Source organism: Eretmochelys imbricata, chromosome 2 (assembly GCF_965152235.1).
Source record: "Eretmochelys imbricata isolate rEreImb1 chromosome 2, rEreImb1.hap1, whole genome shotgun sequence".
Lineage (NCBI taxonomy): Eukaryota > Metazoa > Chordata > Testudines > Cheloniidae > Eretmochelys > Eretmochelys imbricata.
The window spans coordinates 104,058,389-104,077,726 of NC_135573.1; the positions used below are offsets into that span (position 1 = coordinate 104,058,389).

Sequence of the window (19,338 nt, forward strand, 5' to 3'; positions counted from 1 at the left end):
CAGTGAGATACATAACCCGCGTTACTTATCACACTTTTTAATACATACCTTTCTTAGCTGTGAAGACATAGCCAAAGTGTCCAGATTGGGAACCGTTTTAGATTGAGTGGAGTTGGGGACTTCCAGTGCTTGCAGGTGTGCTAGTTGGGACTGTGCATTCATATAATTCTCATTTTGTGAATGTGTTTGGTGTATGCTTCTGAAAACTTGGGTCACAGTATTTCATGACCCCTTGGGCTCTGCTGCAGTTGCTGTTGAGCAGATCTTAGTCTGAGAATTGCGCAGATATCAATGCAACTCCATCATAAGAATTAAGCTCAAAATGTGAGTCACATTCCATTGGAAATGTAAAGGGCTTGAGTATTTTAGTCATAAAAATCACTAAATTGATCTCTTACGTGTTTCTTCAGGGTTTTCTATTCCAAATTACAAAATGCCTCAAAGGGGCTTTGCCTCTTATGGCCACTAATCTGTTTGTTTGTTTTTTTGCATAAAAACAATAATCCTGAATTTATGACCAAAATATTTCCATGACAGATTGTCTCAAGATAATTACACACTTACATTTGCAGCATGATAAAGAAGCTGGAGCAAGGGGGAAAATAATGCTTGAATGTTTAAGTATTGAGGAAAGAATACAGGAACCTAGCATAAGAACTTGATTTTTGTGTTTGTTCTTGTCTCTTCTCAGGTGGTGCAAAGTAAAAGCTCAGTGCACTATTTTAGGAACACCTAGTTTTGCAAGGCTATATAAAAGTTTCATAATATACATATTCTACCTTGTTTGCCTTGCTGTTCCATAAATAGGAAGGGAAACTGACGATCCAGTTTTCTGGAAAAAGTCCTTGTGTATTTAGTTATCTAATTTGTAGACCTAGGTATAAAAACTTGTTCTGCAGGGATGTTGTGCATATCCAAAAATATTTGTAATAAATTTAAATTGGCATTCTATTGTTTAACAGTGCAATTAAAATCGCAAGTAATTTTAATCTTGTGATTGTGATTTTTTAAAATCATTTGACAACCTTAATTTTAAATGAAAACTTCAAGTCTGCAGAAATAGATGGCTTGTGTCCCCTCACTCACCAAGAAGAGCTTCCCTTCTCCAGTAGTGAGTGGATATTTTTAATCTCCTCTGATTTTGATATGAGGATCTAGATCTCCAGGCTCTCACTCAATAATGTAATTTAAAAGGCAAAAAAACCCCACACCAGCTAAATTTATTTTGACTATGTTGGTGGTTTCCATTATTTTGCTCTCAATATTTCACTTACCACAAAGAGTAAACACTTGGTATTGCTTACAAATTAGTACTGCAAACTGTGTGTTTTATGTGGCCTTTTTGAATGCCTTTGGTGACTTTAGCCTTGCAAGCTTGTAAGTAAAAACATAAGGATGGCCCCACTGGGTTAGACCAGTGATCCATCTAGAATCCTTTGACCCCCTGCCGTCCCCCCAAGAATTCTAATAGATTAGTGAGGCATAATTTCCCTTTACAAAAGCTATATTGACTCTTCCCCAACATGTTGTGTTCATCTGTCTAATAATTCTATTCTTCACTGTACTTTCATCCAGTTTGCCTAGTACTGAAGTTAGGTTTACCAGTATGTAGTTCCCAGAACCGCCTCTGGAGCCTTTTTTAAAAATTGCATTACATTAGCTATCCTCCAGTCATGTGGGACAGAGGCTGATCTAAGTATTTGGTTACGTACCACAGTTAGCAGTTCTGCAATTTCATATTTGAGTTCCTTCAGAACTTTCGGTGAATGTCATCTGGTCCTGGTGACTTCTTATTGTTTAATTTATCAATTTGTTCCAAAACCTACTGTTACTGACACCTCAAACTGGTACAGTTCCTCAGATTTGTCACCTAAAATGAATCCTCTGCAGTGAAAACAATGTAACAAATTCATTTAGCTTCTCTGCAATCACCTTGTCTTCCTTTGGTGCTCGTTTTGCACTGTGATCGTCCAGTGGTCCCACTGATTTCGACAGACTTCCTGCAGCTTAAAAAAAATAAATAAAATTGTTTTTGTTTTGTCTTTTTTTGCTCTTTTACTCTGCTCTTTACCCATGGTGGCATTTTGATCCTCTGACGGTTCTTTTGGTTTAGTTTGAGCCTCTATCATGGTGTTTTTAAATAGTTTCCATGCAGCTTGCAGACATTTCACCCTTATGACTGTTCCTTTTAATTTCCGTTAACTAGCTTCTTCATTTTTGTTTAGTTCAGTGCGATTGTGATGGGTTTCTTTGGTATTTTCTCTCCTTTGAGGATGTTAAATATAATTATGGTTATTACCAAACGTTTCAGTTATATGCACTTCTTGAACCAGATCCTGTGTGCCATTTAGGACTAAATCAAGAATTGCCTCTCCCCTTATGGGTTCCAGGACTAGCTGCTCCAAGAAGCAGTCATTTATGGCATCTAGAAATTTTATCTCTGCATCCCATCCAGAGGTGACATGTACCCAGTCAATATGGGAATAGTTGAAATCCACCATTATTTTTGATTTTCCTGTTTTTATAGCATCTAATATCTCTGTGTGTTTCATAGTCACTGTCACCATTGTGGTCAGGTGGTTGGTAGTATATTCCTATGCTAGACTCTTATTATTCAAGCATGGAATTTCTGTCCATAGAGATTCTGTGATAGTTGGATTCATTAATGATTTTTACTATATTTGACTCTATTTTTTCTTTCACACATAGTGCCACTCTCCCACCAGTGTGACCTTCTCTGTCATTACTATGTATTTTGTACCTGGTATTACCCTCTCCCATTGATTATCTTCATTCCACCAAGTTTCTGTGATGCCTGTTATATCCGTATCCTCATTTAATACTAGGCACTCAGGTTTACCTATCTTACTGTTTAGACTTCTAACGTTTGTATGCAAGCACTTATAAAATTTGTCAATATTTAGTTGTCTGCCTTCATGTGATGTAATTTAAAGTATCCAATATAACTCTCTACTTCCTTAAGTAGTCACTCTTTTAAAAAATACGTTTTTGTCCCAGCTAGTTCCACCGTCATAAACACTCCAATTTTGATCAAACAAAAATATGTTCTACTTTTTTGATAACCACTTTTATAGAATCTGTTTTAGCTATACAAATGTCTCTGCTTTTTAGAATGCTGAGCTTTAGATATGAATGCCCTTTTTAATCTAGTCTGTAGTCACAAATCTCTCCTTCAAAACTCTCCTTAACACTTTCCTCTGCTGTGATGCCTATAACAAATCATCCAGCCAATGCCATGGCTTGATTGAGTGGGAGTCAGGGATAGCTGATTTCTTCCGTATGTGAGGACGGATGTTTGAGCCACTGAATTGTGCAATAGCCAGTATACCTACAAAATCTTTTAATCAATTTTCTTCTCTTCCTTCTCACTTCCCTATTGTTTGTTACACTTAGTGTATCTTATTTCAGATTAGATTATCTGGCAAAGAATAATATCCTCCTGAGTGTACATACAACACTTTGTCCAGTGAGGCTTTGATCTGTTTGGGGTAGTTGGTCACTATCAAAATGCAAATGATAAAGTTAGATTTTATTTTTTGTTTCCTTATGTACAAAATAAACTTTATGTAGTGGAGCCAAGAAAATATTTATAAACTCTCCGCAATATTGTTGCAAAAAATATATGCATCAGTTATATGCATCAGTTTCCAGTTCTGGTTGTTCTTGAAAGCAATTGTACAGATAACTTCTGGACGTATTTATTGTGATTTCTTTGTAAAATTGACCTCTGTGATGTAATTTTAATGCTTGTTCAAAAATATCAGTATTATTCAAGGCTAGCTGGAGAGTAAGGCACATAAGGGGTTCTCAAACTTCCTTGCACCATGACCCTCTTCTGACAACAAAAATTACTACATGGCCCCAAGAGGGGGGGACAGAAACCTGTGCCCGCCCGAGCCGGCCAAAGCTGAAGTCCAAGGGCTTCAGCCCCAGGCAGGGGGCCTGTAACCTGGGTAGTGGGGCTTGGGTTTCAGCCCGTGGTCCCAGCAAGTCTAAGCCAGCTCCTGTGATCCCATTAAAATGGGGTCGCAAACCACTTTGGGGTCCCAACCCACAGTTTGAAACAGTGAAACATTTTGCGTGTTTCCTTTTTTTGTTGTTTCTGGAATGTATAACTTCACTATTAACATGATTTTGTTAGGAGTGTTTGGTACCTTTCTACCAAAATTAAAAAACAAAAAAACCCTGAGACTAAATAACTCAATTTGCAAAACTGTTTTTTATCACAAATGTCTTTAATGACTGCACATCCTTCAATGAATCATCCACTATTGTTAGCTTAATATAAATATTAGGTTTAACTTTAGGGTTTAATTATATTAATATGCTACATCATCGTATGTGAACTGAGTATTAATGATTTGAAAACTAATTAACAATACTGTAAGTAAACACTATTGCAATAAAAATGAGCCTTCACTGTATGGAGTGTTAAGTAATAGAGAGGGTAGCTCATCTTTACAACCCAATGATCAGGAATGTAGTCCTGTGTAACCGTTTTAGCAGATTTCCATAGCAGTGGTGGGAAAGAGTTCTTCCACCAAGGTAACACCATTGTACCTTTTCCCACACTACTACAGAACAATTGAGTCATACAACTTGTATGTGGCTATGGAGTTACTTTTTCTCTCCTATGTACAGATAGTAGTGATTGTGCTAGTGATTGCCCTTTGGAGTAGAAATTCTGAACTACTGACCTAAGATTTCTAGGTGGGAACCGTGCCCTTACAGCATAGTTGGGGACACAATTACTCAGCTGTCTTCATGCCTTTCGTGCTCATTCTGTTGTGGCTGCTTACAAGCTGGTATGTGAATTTCACTAGGGCATCTGTGTTATATGTTATGGGTAACCTGTAGAAATTTTGCAGCTCTGTCTTTTCTTCAGGCAGTCCCACCTCTTTAACATTATTTCCACATGGATACCATATGTCTTTGTCTAACAACTGTTGACAAATGTACCAAAAGACCACCTAAAGACATGTGCCTGTGGGATTTGTAGGTAATTGTGTGGCTGGTAATTAGTTTGCAGTACAGTCCTGGCTCCTTACACGGAATATATGAAGTGACAAAACAAGTAATATGCTTGGAGGCATTTTGTGACATCAAATCCATGACAATAAACCGCAACAAAGGCTCCAAGGGCGCTGGAGTGAAGTCAGAGTCTAAAACATAAATTGTGCACTTTATTACAGTAGTTGATAAGCAGATGAAGATGTAAAATGCTGGCTGGATCTTTTGTTTGGTGTCTAGTGTTTTCTTGAGACTGAGGCACAATGAGAATTTTATACATCCTTAGATTGTAAACTCTTCGGGGCAGGCACAGCCTCTACCTCTGTCTCCACAAATCTATCAAAACAGAACTCTGATCCAGATCAGGGCATGTGGGTGAAAAATAATATAAGTATCCACTCTTACACACAGAGACTTTGATGTCTCCTTTTTTCAACCTGAGATAAGTGAGACATCTTGCTGTTTGCCATATAATGGCAGAGCATTAATAAGCATTTGCAGAAAACTTGAATGTTTCCTTTTAAATATACAGTGTGTTTCTATGCATTGTGCTGTACGGTCTGACAGCCTTTTTTTCTTTTTTGTGGACATATCTGCTGTTTGAGCTTATTTTACTACAATCAGTTTGGGTAAAGTTCAGTTTGTACCAGAATTTCCATTTTAACAGGAGAAAAAGGACTGTAATAAGTGTTTTGAGTTAGAGGATCAATTCCAAATGCTTATAGTTTATGAACCACATGAATTTTTATGACAGTTTGTGATAAAATAATACAAGGTTATTTAGACTGTTTCAAAAAGTGCTGTGACTAAAATTTTCCTAGTGCTGTTTTTTCAGTTTTATTTTTAAAATGTATTAAAGCAGTCTGAGGCATGAGTTTAAATGTGAGAGATTCTTTGGCCATTTGTAGACTTTGGAAGATGTTAAACTTGTCAAATTAAAGCCTGGGCGGGAGGTCACTGGCAATTAAAGACCCATAGCATACTGTAGACAAGGCAAACGTGTGTTGGCTGATGTGTCCCAAATTATAATCTGGACCAGTTGTGAGTAAATTGCGGGATAAGGGGCACAAGGGGTTTTTGGGTTGCATGTGAAGAAACTGGCATCCCGTGGACTCGCTACCATAATAGCAGGAGCGGGATAAAAATAGAGTGGGTATTGTGGGCCAGGAGCGGGATTAAAAAAAGAAAGTCCCCCTGTGCTGCAAACAGCGCAAACACCACCAACACCTATTCCCATTGCTTCAGCTGCTCTCTGAACAAATATGAATAGGCTTGGCAGAATTGTATTTTTATCATTTTAATTTTTTAAAACTTTGAAAGACAATATTGACTTTTTTTAAAAAGCTTAAAAATAGTCAATATTGTCTTTCAAAGTTTTAAAAAATTAATGTAGTTAATTTTCCACAACTGTAAAAATTCACTTGGGGGGGAGGCATCAGACCATTATATAACAACAGTGTAGGTTGAGATTCAAAGAGTTAAAACTTCATAACTATTAAAACACAAATTGTCAACATCACATGTCAAAATATACGGAGTAAATATCCTTAAATCAGACTGAGTTCTCAAGCAGTATTTTTTTCTTAGCATATTTGTAAAATTCTGTTTTTAGAAATTGTTTTTACTCTTTGTGGGTGGATGGTGAAATTGACATTGGTTTAAAAAAATCTAATCTTTCTGCTCCTAAATATAAAATGCTTTGAGTGGCTTTCTTCACTGAGCTTTAGCTAGAAAATAAAGCTGAGCAGTTTCTTGACAGGGCTTGTCTTTGGCGATATTGGGGCAGTAGTAAATGGGACAGTGTCACCAAAATGTTTGTTCTTTTTTAAAAGCAGAATAAATTTAGTGACCTTTTCACCAATTTCATCCCAAGTTATTACCCAGTTGTCATAATTTATGACAAAGCTATGGGACTGTAGAAAGCTACATGACAAGCATTTTAATGTATCCAGTGTTGTAGCCATAGATCTGTTCCAGGATATTAGACAGACAAGGTCGGTGAGGTAATATCTTTTATTCGTTGGACCAACTTCTATTGGTGAGAGAGACGAGCTTACACAGAGCTCTTGTTCAGGTTTGGGAATTCAGTGACATTCATTTTGTGAATGGGCCATAATAAGATTGGAAGTCTAGTGACATACCAGTGGTGCTTAGAGATCAAACTGCAGTATGAACTGGAATTCTTTTACTTCCACCTATTGTCAGTAAATCTTGTTCCTCTGAGTTTGGTTCTGCTGATTCATACTAGGCAGGCTCTTTCATTTAAAGTGTATTGTGGGGACCAGAGCACTTAGACTTTGGAGACCATCTAAAGAGGTCTGTCAGTCTACTACCTGATTTGGTTTAATACTTTTTAAGGGGTGTCAGGTTTAACATATATCTTCAGCACAGGTCTGTGGACATATAACATGGATTTCTCAGACTGAGCTTAAAAAGTCCAACTTTTGTAATGCATTTAGCTTGGGTAATGACTATAGATAAGTCAGTTTGCTTTCTGGTTTTCCTGCACTAGCTCAGTGCTGCACTGTTGAGGTTGCAAAGGCTACGAAGGGATGGGTAACACGTAAACTTAGTGAGACTTTATAAAGGAGAGAATCATGAAATGTTCTAGTTCTGTAAAACTTTGTTTTTACAAAACATAACTAAGCTAAGTGCCCCTCTAATAGTCCAGCTATCAACTTCATACACACTTAATTCACTTAGGGCAAAAATAATTTGTTTTATTCAGTCTTGTCTTAAGATACCATTGTTGTATAAAAGCTTCAGGATCTGGCTTTTAAAGAATGTAGGCATGTTTACCTATTTATCAGTAGCCCCTGCTTTCTGAAGAGGGGAAATACTCACCCTGTTCCCAGAGCTAAGTATGAGGCAACTGGTAGGACAGCTAAATATTTTAAATAGTATGGAAGTTTAGAGTAAATTTGTCCATAAAAATAAAGTTAAAATCTTATTAGTCATTCAAGCCGCTGCAGTATTTAGACTATTTTGTATTTTAGATGTGCCAGAATAATCTCATCAAAATATTTGTCCAGAGGACTAGAACAATAAAATGTGTATAACCTGAAAATCACAATAAAAATAGTATTGCATTGTTGCTTTTATTATTTGTTAGTTACAGATTGGGTAGGTCCTGTGTGCAATAGTTTTTTGCCACTTTTAAACTGAAAGTGACCAACGATAGGAGTGCTGTTTCCTTGCTTCTGTTGCTAAGACATCAAACAGCTCTGAGAAGGACATTGTTTTCTACTTATTATGTCCCATGTTGTCATGCTTTTCTTTACAAAAGGTAGTGAATAGCCTGGGTTCATTTTTTTTTTTTTTTTTTTTTAATGCCTAAATTGACACTGGTCAACAAAATTTCTTTTGCAGTTTGTGACTGGTATTTTTTTTAAACAGAATGCAAGATAAAATTCTAGGCATGATCACGAAGCTGGAAAGGTTTCATGAGTGCATAGAAACTAGCCTGTTTCTTTAGCTGCAGACACAAATGATGTTTATAAGCCCAGAACTGTTCTGTTTCCTAGGAACAGAATGTATTAAAATAATAAAGGCAACTTCTATAAAGACTCCTACGGGCTTTATCTCCTTTATTACTGCAACATAGAATTTAAAAGTAAACAGTCTTTTCCCAATATCATATAAATGCAGTTCTGCTCCTCTGAAACAAATATGATGTCCTGTGGGTTTTTTTCATCATAACATATAAACCAGGGGTCTCAAAGTCCGGCTCCCCCGGGCAGCTCCCATTGTCTGTGGGAGAGGGACAGAGATACCATCACAAGTCACTGGGCAGAGTCAGCCATGGAGGCAACGTCACTTTTTTCCACAATGAATATAAACAAGTCAAAATACTGAACACAACAATCTGATGCACACTTTGCTGCAATCCTGAAGGTTTCAACTGCTCAGTCACTAAGGCCAAACATCAACAAATTGACAGAACTGAAGCATTGCCAGGTGTCTGGCAAACACTAAAAACTCTCTGGCAGGCAAAGAATGGTATAAAGCTGTATGACCGTTTTATTATTTCTAAGAAATTTGAAATAAAAAATACAATATAAACATTTTCTTTTCTGAACGCCATCTTCAGTGACCTTATTGGATTTGAGGACTGGCACTGGCCCTAAGGTAAATTTGATTTTGAGACCCCTGATATAAACTGTCCTCCCCATCTAGCTCCTTTTTTCCCACTTCTTGAAGGGATAGATTCAAGACCATTTGAAGCCTAACAGTTACTTGGTGGGGGAAGGGAGAGAGGGTAATCTGCAAAGGAAATAAACCTATAAAGAGTGAGAGTTGAAATATCTAGCTGGTTGAAGTAGTTGTTCCACGCCCCTTCAAAAGCGTTACCAGCTCGAAGGTCTAGAATATTCATAGAATCTCAGGATTGGAAGGAACCTCAGGAGGTCACCTTGTCCAACCCCCTGCTCAAAGCAGGACCAGTCCCCAACTAAATCATCCCAGCCAGGGCTTTTTCAAGCCTGACCTTAAAAACCTCTAAAGGATTCCACCACCTCCCTAGGTAACCCATTCCAGTGCTTCACCCCCATCCTAGTGAAAATTTTTTTTCCTAATATCTAACCTAAACCTCCCCCCAGTGCAACTTGAGACCATTACTCCTTGTTCTGTCATCTGGTACCACTGAGAACAGTCTAGATCCATCCTCTTCGGAACCTCCTTTCAGGTAGTTGAAAGCAGCTATCAAATCCCCCCTCGTTCTTCTCTTCTGCAGACTAAATAATCCCAGTTCCCTCAGCCTTTCCTCATAAGTCATGTGCTCCAGCCCCCTAATCATTTTTGTTGCCCTCTGCTGGACTCTTTTTCCAGTTTTTCCACATCCTTCTTGTAGTGTGGGGCCCAAAACTGGACATAGTACTCCAGATGAGGCCTCACCAATGCTGAATAGAGGGGAACGATCACGTCGCTCGATCTGCTGGCAATGCTCCTACTTATACAGCCCAAAATGCCGTTAGTCTTCTTGGCAACAAGGGCACACTGTTGACTCATATCTAGCTTCTCGTCCACTGTAACTCTAGGTCCTTTTCTGCAGAACTGCTGCCTAGTCATTCGGTCCCTAGTCTTAGCGGTGCATGGGATTCTTCCATCCTAAGTGCAGGACTCTGCACTTGTCCTTGTTGAACCTCATCAGATTTCTTTTGGCCCAATCCTGTAATTTGTTTAGATCCCTCTGCATCCTATCCCTACCCTCCAGCATATCTACCTCTCCTCCTCATCTGCAAACTTGCTGAGGGTGCAATCCACGCCATCCTCCAGTATTTTTTCTTTTGGATTGATACTTTCTCAGTAAGAGTGGGCCTAAAAGTAAAAAGTGCATATGGGGGGTTAAGGTTCATGTAGTAATACTCTCTCTCTCTATCCAATTAAATTGACTTTCACTAAGTTTCACTCTAGGAAGGTCATGTATGCATTAAACACTTTAATTCTTTTCGCTAACTGAAATCTTGAGAAGGCAGTCCCCAAAACATCCCCAGTTTATTAAGCGTTCATTGCCTTGTTCCATATTTTCAGTTAGCTGTATGATGCAGATTATTGTAACGGCTCTGCATAATTGCATTGTAGAAGTTGTCAGGGAGAAAGCTGGAAGTTTTGGTGCCCAAGTGGGGGACAGTAGGGTTTTTGGGCCTGCACGGCATTTTTAGTGTTCAGTGTTGTTAACCTATAGAAATGAATGGGAGCTGCTCACATCTCTGAAGTACTGTTTCAGGCTTTGTACAGATTAAAGAAGACAATATGGTATCTGTTTTTATTGCTTTCTTCACAATCCTGAGGACTAAAAATAACTTTTTTTTTTTTTTTTAATGAAACGTTAGGTTCTGGAGCACCATTGCACAGGAATATTTGATTCTACAGAATTCTGGAATATGTGGAACCCTGAATGTGGCTGAATTCAATTTTTTTTCCCATTCAGTGGGGGTCTGACATGTGCTCTCCATAAATTTCTCTCTTCTTCTAAAAGTGTGTGGGAGAATTTCCTTTCTTCAATCCCTTACAAATGAAAATGAAATGATGGTGCATATACCCCTTTATCACTTATGTGGGACCTCGGCATTATATATGCAGGCAGTTCTGGACTTTTGTGCATCCCACAAATCTTGGGTTCCTCTGGGGAACCTTATTTATTAAATCTTTTATCTTTTGTAACTTTGGTAAGGTAGTCTGCCTGAACCCAGAATGTAAAATGTCCAAAATAGTACAACTAGTCTCCTGACTTATACCTAGTACAAGAGACTGCATCAGCCCAGCCCTCAAACTTTTTGCTAACCTCTTGTTTTTAATCAAGATAAAGAACTGCTTCCTCTTCTTCTTCATCAAGAACTTATTCCTCTTTTTCTTATACCTGATCTCTTCCTGTTCGCCTACTTAATACCAGCTCTCTTAAAATATACATTTTCTTCCCTTTTTCTTTTAGTAGGCTGGAGAGCTCCTCTCAGTTTTTACTTGTTGAGCTTGCTGATCATGATAGTTCTCTGGAGAGATCTGTAGCAATCTAGATGCCTTTTTGCTCTTTCCAGTGACTCTGCTATTGGTTTTCATCTACAATGCATTATAAATCAAGGCCTTTGGCCACAATGGTTCTAGGGTTCCCTCTTTTTCTTTTGCTGATTTGTTGCACTGTCCCAGGGCGCATGTTGACAACTTGCTTGCCTGTCCTGTAATTTTACATTCAGTACTCCCATTTGAAACTAAAGAATCCATGATTTCTGCTTTAGTGTAGGAGTTAGCGCCTGGCACACTCATGGCAAATCAAAGAGGATGACCACGTGTTTGACAGTTAGTGTGGTACAACTGCTTGGTATAACAGCACACTGCATACATTAATGTTATGTGAAATATGCTCAGGTTTTTATGGGTACTGAATGGGCCACTCTTTGGCCACTTCTGCTTTAGACTGTGATATCTTTTGATACAAGGCTGTGTTTTTGGAAATCTGTATCTTTTTTGTTCCTTTTATCTTTTTGCCTGTTTGCTCAGTGTAGAAATGCTCAAGTGTTATGAATTGATTGGTTCCACTTCCCATTTGAATGATCTTTAGTGGAACACTGGCTGTGTCTCTACTAAGGAATTTCACTAATTTTCACCACTAAGAAGCTTCTTGTAAAATACCTTAGTGCAGCCAAGGCTTAAGACTTGTTTTAACATGTCCTGTAATGTCTTTGAGCCAGCGGATAACTTTCAAAATAGGTCACAGAATATCCTATTTAAAAACATAAGCCTCTTCTTTTCTATTCAGAACACTGTAATGTTGTGTTTGACTTAATAATAGGCACAGAAAAAGTACGGCAAGCTCTGGACTGTAAACATCTCCATGTTGTAAACCCTGACTGGCTGTGGAGCTGCTTGGAGCGTTGGGACAAGGTAGAGGAGCAGCTCTTTCCCTTAAAGGATGACTACATCAAAACACAAAGGTAAAATTAGTTGCAAAAAAAAAAAATGGACCAAAGATAGGTTGATCATGTTTTGACTGGTTTTATTCTCATTCTGTGTAGAGAGTTGATGCATAAGGTATGATGAACCCAAAATTGTATGTGAGATGTAGGGTTTGTATGAAAATTCCATACCATATTTCAGCCAATTTCTTGTCCTATTTGCATACAGGACTATCACTGGGAGGCAGTTGATCCAAGCTTTGGAGTTTAGGGAAGTCCCTAAGACTAGTAGTACCACAAGCGGGGACTTCAATTAAGCAGCAGCAGGTCTGACCAGTGGTGCTGCGTACTAATGCTGTGGAGGACTAGTAGAGACCAGGAATGGAGGTGTAGCATGACGTAATCATGCAGTCTCCCACCTTGTGAGCACACAGATTCATGGAGTATGAGAAGCCTGACCAGCTAGCCATTTTACACGTGGTAACAAAGAGAAGGAAAGGGAGAAAAAAACAATGTAAGAAGAAAAAATGTGGTTGGAAGAGAAAAGGGGAGGATAAATATGAGAGCAGAGGGGGGAAAACACTGATGGGAGAACAAAATGGGTGAACTGAAGGAAGGGTGGTAAGAAAGGAAGGAGACAAAAACAATGAAGTGGGGTGAACAGCGAATAGGAAGAGGATAAACCTTGGATGAGAGAGGGGAAGCAGAAGAAAGGTTAAAGAAAAATACCAAAGGGGGCAGAGATCACTACTGATGATGAGCCCTCTTGAAGGAGGTGATGTGACTGAAAGAGCTGATGGCAAGGGGCTTCCAATGGAGTTTCTGCTTTTGCTTCTTGTCCTGTACCTTGTAAATCCTGGCTGTGTTCTTGTTTGCACCACATCAGTTGATCTTGTCAATCTTGCAAACTAATCAGAAGAGCCTCACCTTTTTACAGGAGATTGCTTTGGAAAATTCTCAGTGCTGCAAAAAGTGATATTGGTGATTTAATGAATGGCATCAGGCTAGGGATTGCTTACTGCCATCCTTTGGTGAAGACTTAAGTGAAGTCATGTGCATGGATTAATATTTATACCATAAATAGGGTTTGTGGGTGCCCAGTATGTCTAAAAATGAGGCAGTTTTTAATTAGAAGCCTAAACTGGAGTCTAGGAGCGTTGAAAATTTTGGCCAAAGTAAATAAATTGTAACTTCATTAGTTTTTAAAATGTGCCATGAGATCTTATACCCCCAAATATTCAATACCTTAGTTTATCCTTTCACCATAGGATGGCGCCTTCAGACAGAAAGTAATCCTTAGCAGAATTTCATTCAGTGAATTGCCAACATCACATCCTCTAAGACCAAAACGCTGGCTTTCCTGCTTACTTAAAATTCACACTGCAGTTTCAATGAGATGCAGTGATGGTCTTTTCTTCTATATACTGAACACTTTTTTTTAAAATAAAATGTTGCTCTGGCATCATATACTTTTTTCATATTCTTACGAGGGAGACTTTTAAAATACAAACTAAGACTTGAATTACTAATGTGTAGCAGCATGTGCATTTTTTCTGAAGTCAAATCTTCCGCTGTCAGAGTTGTTTGTGGCAATGATTGCTATCCTAGAGGGCTTACAACTTCAGGTGTCAAATTATAAAAGCAAATAAACACTTGAGAAGAGATCCTGTTTGCAAGTAAATTCATTTTATAAAGAACATTGGAGGGAAATGGATAATTTTATCTATGAAGTATCTGTTGATCTTCAATCTCAGTGTTGTAGCAGAACTTTAAAAGGCTGGCATGTATAAATATGTGAGATTAACTTACTTTTGCTGAACACCCTTCTTAAGATAGGTTTGCCTCCTTACATCACTATATGATGCATAGCTAGTTCTTCTATCCATGCTATTGTATGTGTCTGTTTCCATATGATATTAATCTAAGTGACTGACATATTTGATGGCATCATTAATGGCTTTTTTTTAAGTAGCCATATATGTGGCTTAGTGCAATAGTGAATTAATTTGGTGTTTTGTAAATAGTTTCTTTGAGGCAGAAGTTGCTGTACTATTTTTTTGTTTTTGTTTTGCTTTAAGAGCAATATTGAATAGCAAATATTTATCATATCCTACAAATCATTATACAAACGAACGTGTGTGCATGCGCAGATTTTATCTGGTTTATATTAGTATCTACAAATTACTGTGGTAGACAAATATGTATTAGTTTTAATGCTACAGAGGAAATTGTTTTAAGAAGTCTCAGAAACTAAATTTTGAGAAATGTTTTAAGATAGCTGTTTTAGAATATTTTCATTTTAGTGAATAAGTATGACATTAAGTCTGTTCTCTCCCTATGCATACATTATTCCTATTAAGTTCTGTGGAATTTTCATGTGTACTGAGAACATACTCCCTAAGAAATTTATTTTCTGTTTTAGAAAAAAGGCAAGTCCATTTTGCCCTGTAATAATCTCTGTGACTGCTCCAGTGCTCTGTTTTGTCAGAGCCTGATGTGTCCTTTCTCTGAAAGGGAAATTCTAATGCTTCCACTGCCAGGTACAAATAATTAATGTAAATTTCTAATGTAACTTTTTAAAAATTACATTTAACAGAGAGAACAGTCCTGCCACATTTCCTGATACACACAGCGTGTTCCAGACTGCTCTGTTTCACCCGACACCCATCCATCCAAAGTTTCAGCCGGGTCCTGAAGTTCGGCTTTATGATCCCAACACTGGAAAGCTAATCAGGAAGAGCTCGCAGTCTTCTGTCCAGTCTCCGTATATCCAGTCTCCAGCTCCTCCCCTCACTTTACCGGTCCACGCGGAGCACTCATCCTTCAGGTATGTGAAAGCTAAGGATCACTTAAGTTTATGTGCAAGTTACATTTTTCTAAGATCACAGGTTTTTTTGTTACTTGATAATATTTCATTCAGTTGGCTTAGTTAGCTTACCTCTTTAAAAATAAAAATGATTTCGACTCTTGCAATATCTTACTAAAGGAAATGATCAGAAATAGGTGAACAGCTGTAGTATTACAAATGAGTTTAATTCCTTATAGGGCTTCCTTAACTGTATTTGTAGAAACCCCAAAGAGAATATACTGTTTTTGTATTTTATATACTATAGAATTTATTAGGATAATTTATATCCCAAAACAAGAGTGTTTTGCATGTGAATTTCAGCTCTAAGTTGTATTCATTACTTTGGATTTGTTGTTTGGCTATCAAATAAAATATACAGCTGGCTGCAGTATCAGTTTTGTTTTAGAACTTTTCTTCTTTGCTTACTCATACACGTACTTTCAGATGGGAGATAACTTCAAAGTAAGATCCCAGAGTAATGTTTGTTTTTAAAGGGTTAACTGACCAGTGTTACAGTGAGTTTCTACTAGTCAGTCTGCACTAAAAACATTAACTCACCTTTGAATTAAGATACTAAAATAAAAGGGGAGAAAGGCTGGCTTTATGATTTAAGGAATAGAACTAGCAACTAAGAGATCTGGGAGCCCTGCCACAGACTTTGTGATCTTGGTCGGGTTATTTAAGCCAAGATTTTCAAAAGTGGGAGTCTGTTAGGCTCCAAAGTATGGCTTTTTGGTTCTTAAATAAGTCACCTAATTTTCAAAAATGCTGAGCACTCAGCAACTCCTCTTGACTTAAGTGACTAAATTAGGTACCCTCTCTGTGGGGGGGGAGGGATAGCTCAGTGGTTTGAGCATTGGCCTGCTAAACCCAGGGTTGTGAGTTCAATCCTTGAGGGGGCCATTTAGGGATCTGGGGCAAAAATTGGGGATTGGTCCTGCTTTGAGCAGGGGGTTGGACTAGATGACCTCCTGAGGTCCCTTCCAACCCTGATAGTCTATGATTCTGTACCTCAGTTTCTCCTTCTCTAACATGTAATCTGCAATTACTTGGCAGAGTATTGGGGTTAACTTAATTATCTCTGAAAACAGTTGAGATCATCAAAGGTGCTACAGAAGTACAAAGTATTATAAATGCTGAGATGCAAGGTGAACTCTTCTGCATGTTCTCCTTTTCATTGTCTCTAGGGTTTATATTCTTTAAGTCTTCATGTGTTACAGAAATCTCTTGCCACCTCTTTTCTTTGTCAAAAGATTTACATGCTTTCACTTCTCCCTTCCCACTTTCATGGTCTTCATTTCCTTTTGTCTCCTTCATTCCACTTTCCTTGTCCCTTCCCAACATGAATTTATTAAGTTCCATTCTTATCTTTGAAAAAGAAATGTTCTTTTCAGCTCCTTTTCTAAATCACCACTTTTTACCCTGCATTTCATTCTAATACTCTTTTAAATGAGTTGGCAAGAAAGAAACTTGAAACAGTCAAGACAGCAAGTATTTTGAAAGAGTAATTAGAAAGGTTTTGTTGTTCCTTATCTGACATTGGGGAAGAGGAATTTGTCTCAAAGTTTCAAGAAGCTGGGAAGCTTTTGTGTTGGACTGAATATATGTATGACTTTTCTAAAATTCTTGCATGTAAAAGTCTGATGTGTTAATGTGTCAATCAATAACTTCAAAAGTGCACGCTCTTAATCTCCATATTCTTCCCTTCTCACTCTCCAAGTTTACAAATTACTGAGCCAAAAATTGACATCCACACAGCTATTTTCATTTTGCTTTGTAATGCGAAACTGGTACCTCGTTTGATTGTCTTCCTCTTCCAAAAGGTATACGTCGGTTGGTATCTTCAGCTGGGAACTTCTGATAAACCAGTCCCAGAGAAGGCCTTTGGAAAATTGTTTCCCCTTGTTAATCATGATTGTTACTCTTTAGCGCTTCTGACAGCCAGTGATTGTGGTACAATTGGGCTGCTTTGATTGTAACCAAAAATACTGCATATTATGTTCAAAATTTTACAAACTCTGTTGGAGAAAGAAAAATCTAAGAATTTAATGACTTCAGGAAGAAGAAAAATGAGATTTTGAAATAAATGGGTATTCTGAATTTTAAAATAAAGAATAATGTGGAGCTTTCAAGATTACAAGTTTCATCGGTGGGGGGTCAAATTTTGGTTTTAATTTGGCCACCAAGAACAACTTGTATATTGGGGAAAAAACCTAAGGGGAAAGTGACTTCTGCATATGCATGATAAATTTTTTTCATGGATTATGCAGATTCCTCAGTTGACCCTGTCTATCTTCAGATTAGCCAATTATGTAGAACAGTACAAAGAATTAATGCTACCTATGATATAGTCATATAAGAAGCTAACCTGTAGACTTCTCAGATTCACTCCTGTCTTGATGTTAACAGGAGCCACTCTAATCTTTGGTTAATTTAAAATCCAATTTTCTATTTGTCAAACCTTCAGTTTCAGAAACATAGGACTTTTACAAAACTGGTAGAGCACTGATTAATTTTTAAAGGTTCACTGGGGATGCTAGGAAAATTATGGAAAATATTGGATAGAGGAATTTCTGCTTAAATTACATTTACTGGGGCTTGACAAATGCACTATCCAATTGGAAATCAGGGGACCTCTTTCCTGGCAAATTGGGGCTTTTCTCATGAGTTTGTGTTTAAATACTTTCTTTTTAACCATCTATATTGTGGTAGCACCAAGAGGCCAACTGTGTTGAGGTCCCATTGTGTTAGATGCTGTTCAAACATAGAATATATCAGTCTCAGTCCCAAAGAGCTTACAGTCTGAAAGACCAGACATAATGAGGGGACGAGACAAACAAGTGGCTCAGAAAGGGAAATGGGGGAGAGAGACTAAAACACAGTAGCATGTGCACAATTCTTAGCCACAGAAAAAATAACTATAGCTTGCTACCTGCCTACTATCCAAGTTTAAACATTTTGCCCATACTGTGTTCCTGCTTAGCAGCACAGGAACTGGGAGGTAACAGTTACACTTCATTGTCCCATTTGCTCAGTTGTGGGATGGCTAGAGGTGACAAATTATGCTTTTTAAAAAACATCGTAAACGCAGCAAGCCAAAATGTTTAAAATTGGGCTTAAATTTAGGTATCTCTATTCCACTATAGTCAGTGGGGACTGCTGGTGTTCAGAACTTCCGAAATTCAGCCAGGTGAATTAGCTAGGTGCCTAATAGGGTTTTATTATTCTAATTTTGGGCATCTAGTTTTCAAAGTTTTGTTCAGTTATTTTCATAGACGTCTCCTCCAGGACAAACAGTCACCATAGGTAGAGATGTGCTAAAACAGAACATAATTTCAGCAGATTCAAACTTCAGATGCATTATGCTGAACCTGTCTCTATGGCTATGGTTGCAGGTCCAATTCAGAATTAGAAAGGACCTATCTTCTGGTTTTGGTTTAGAAGTACCCAAAAACCTGTAACAACTAAATGGGTCAGGATTCAAATTCAGAGCCTGTATATGCTAGTTTCAAAAATGCTAGTTCTGGAAGTTACTTTAACTGCCACTTGTATTAAATGGCATTGCTGTTTCAGCAGGGAGTTTGTCCCTCATACCACAGAACAGGAATTTGAGACCAATGGCATACAAAACCAGGTGGGAGGGGATAGCTTAGATACAGCAACCCAGTGTTTTTTGAGTGATTGCACATGTCCATTCCACTGTAGGTGTTTGAGCTCTCCTGTGCATAGTTATCAGATTTTTCTCTTAACGGTACCCACTGCGGTAGCCCCAGTGCTCTCTGCTGCCTCACACATTATTCACAGGCATAAAGGGCCAAACCACCTCTGGGTTTCAAGCCCTGCCACTCTCTGGGTAAGGCAATGCCGAATAGTGACCCTCACCCCAGCTGCCTTACTTTTTTGGGCGACGGGAACCTCCCATGTGTGACAAGTGTGCCATTTCTAAGGGCTTTAAGTCCCATTCTAAAAAAGACTGCAGCCAGACTAAAGTATCTACTGCTTGAATCAGTGCTACATCCTCCATCTTGAGCCATTAACCTCAGTCCAGATATTGAGCATCTTGGCTTTGGT

General features: G+C 38.2%; 1 protein-coding gene across 1 annotated transcript in view; it reads left to right on the forward strand.

The window, feature by feature from the left end:
- Window positions 1-19,338, forward strand: part of CTDP1 (CTD phosphatase subunit 1) — a 174,645-nt gene that overhangs the window by 38,891 nt on the left and 116,416 nt on the right. Inside the window, exons 9-10 of the mRNA XM_077810532.1 lie at window positions 12,317-12,458; window positions 15,016-15,246. Of these exons, the coding sequence (XP_077666658.1) occupies window positions 12,317-12,458; window positions 15,016-15,246 (373 nt within the window). The remainder of the gene's footprint in view (window positions 1-12,316; window positions 12,459-15,015; window positions 15,247-19,338) is intronic.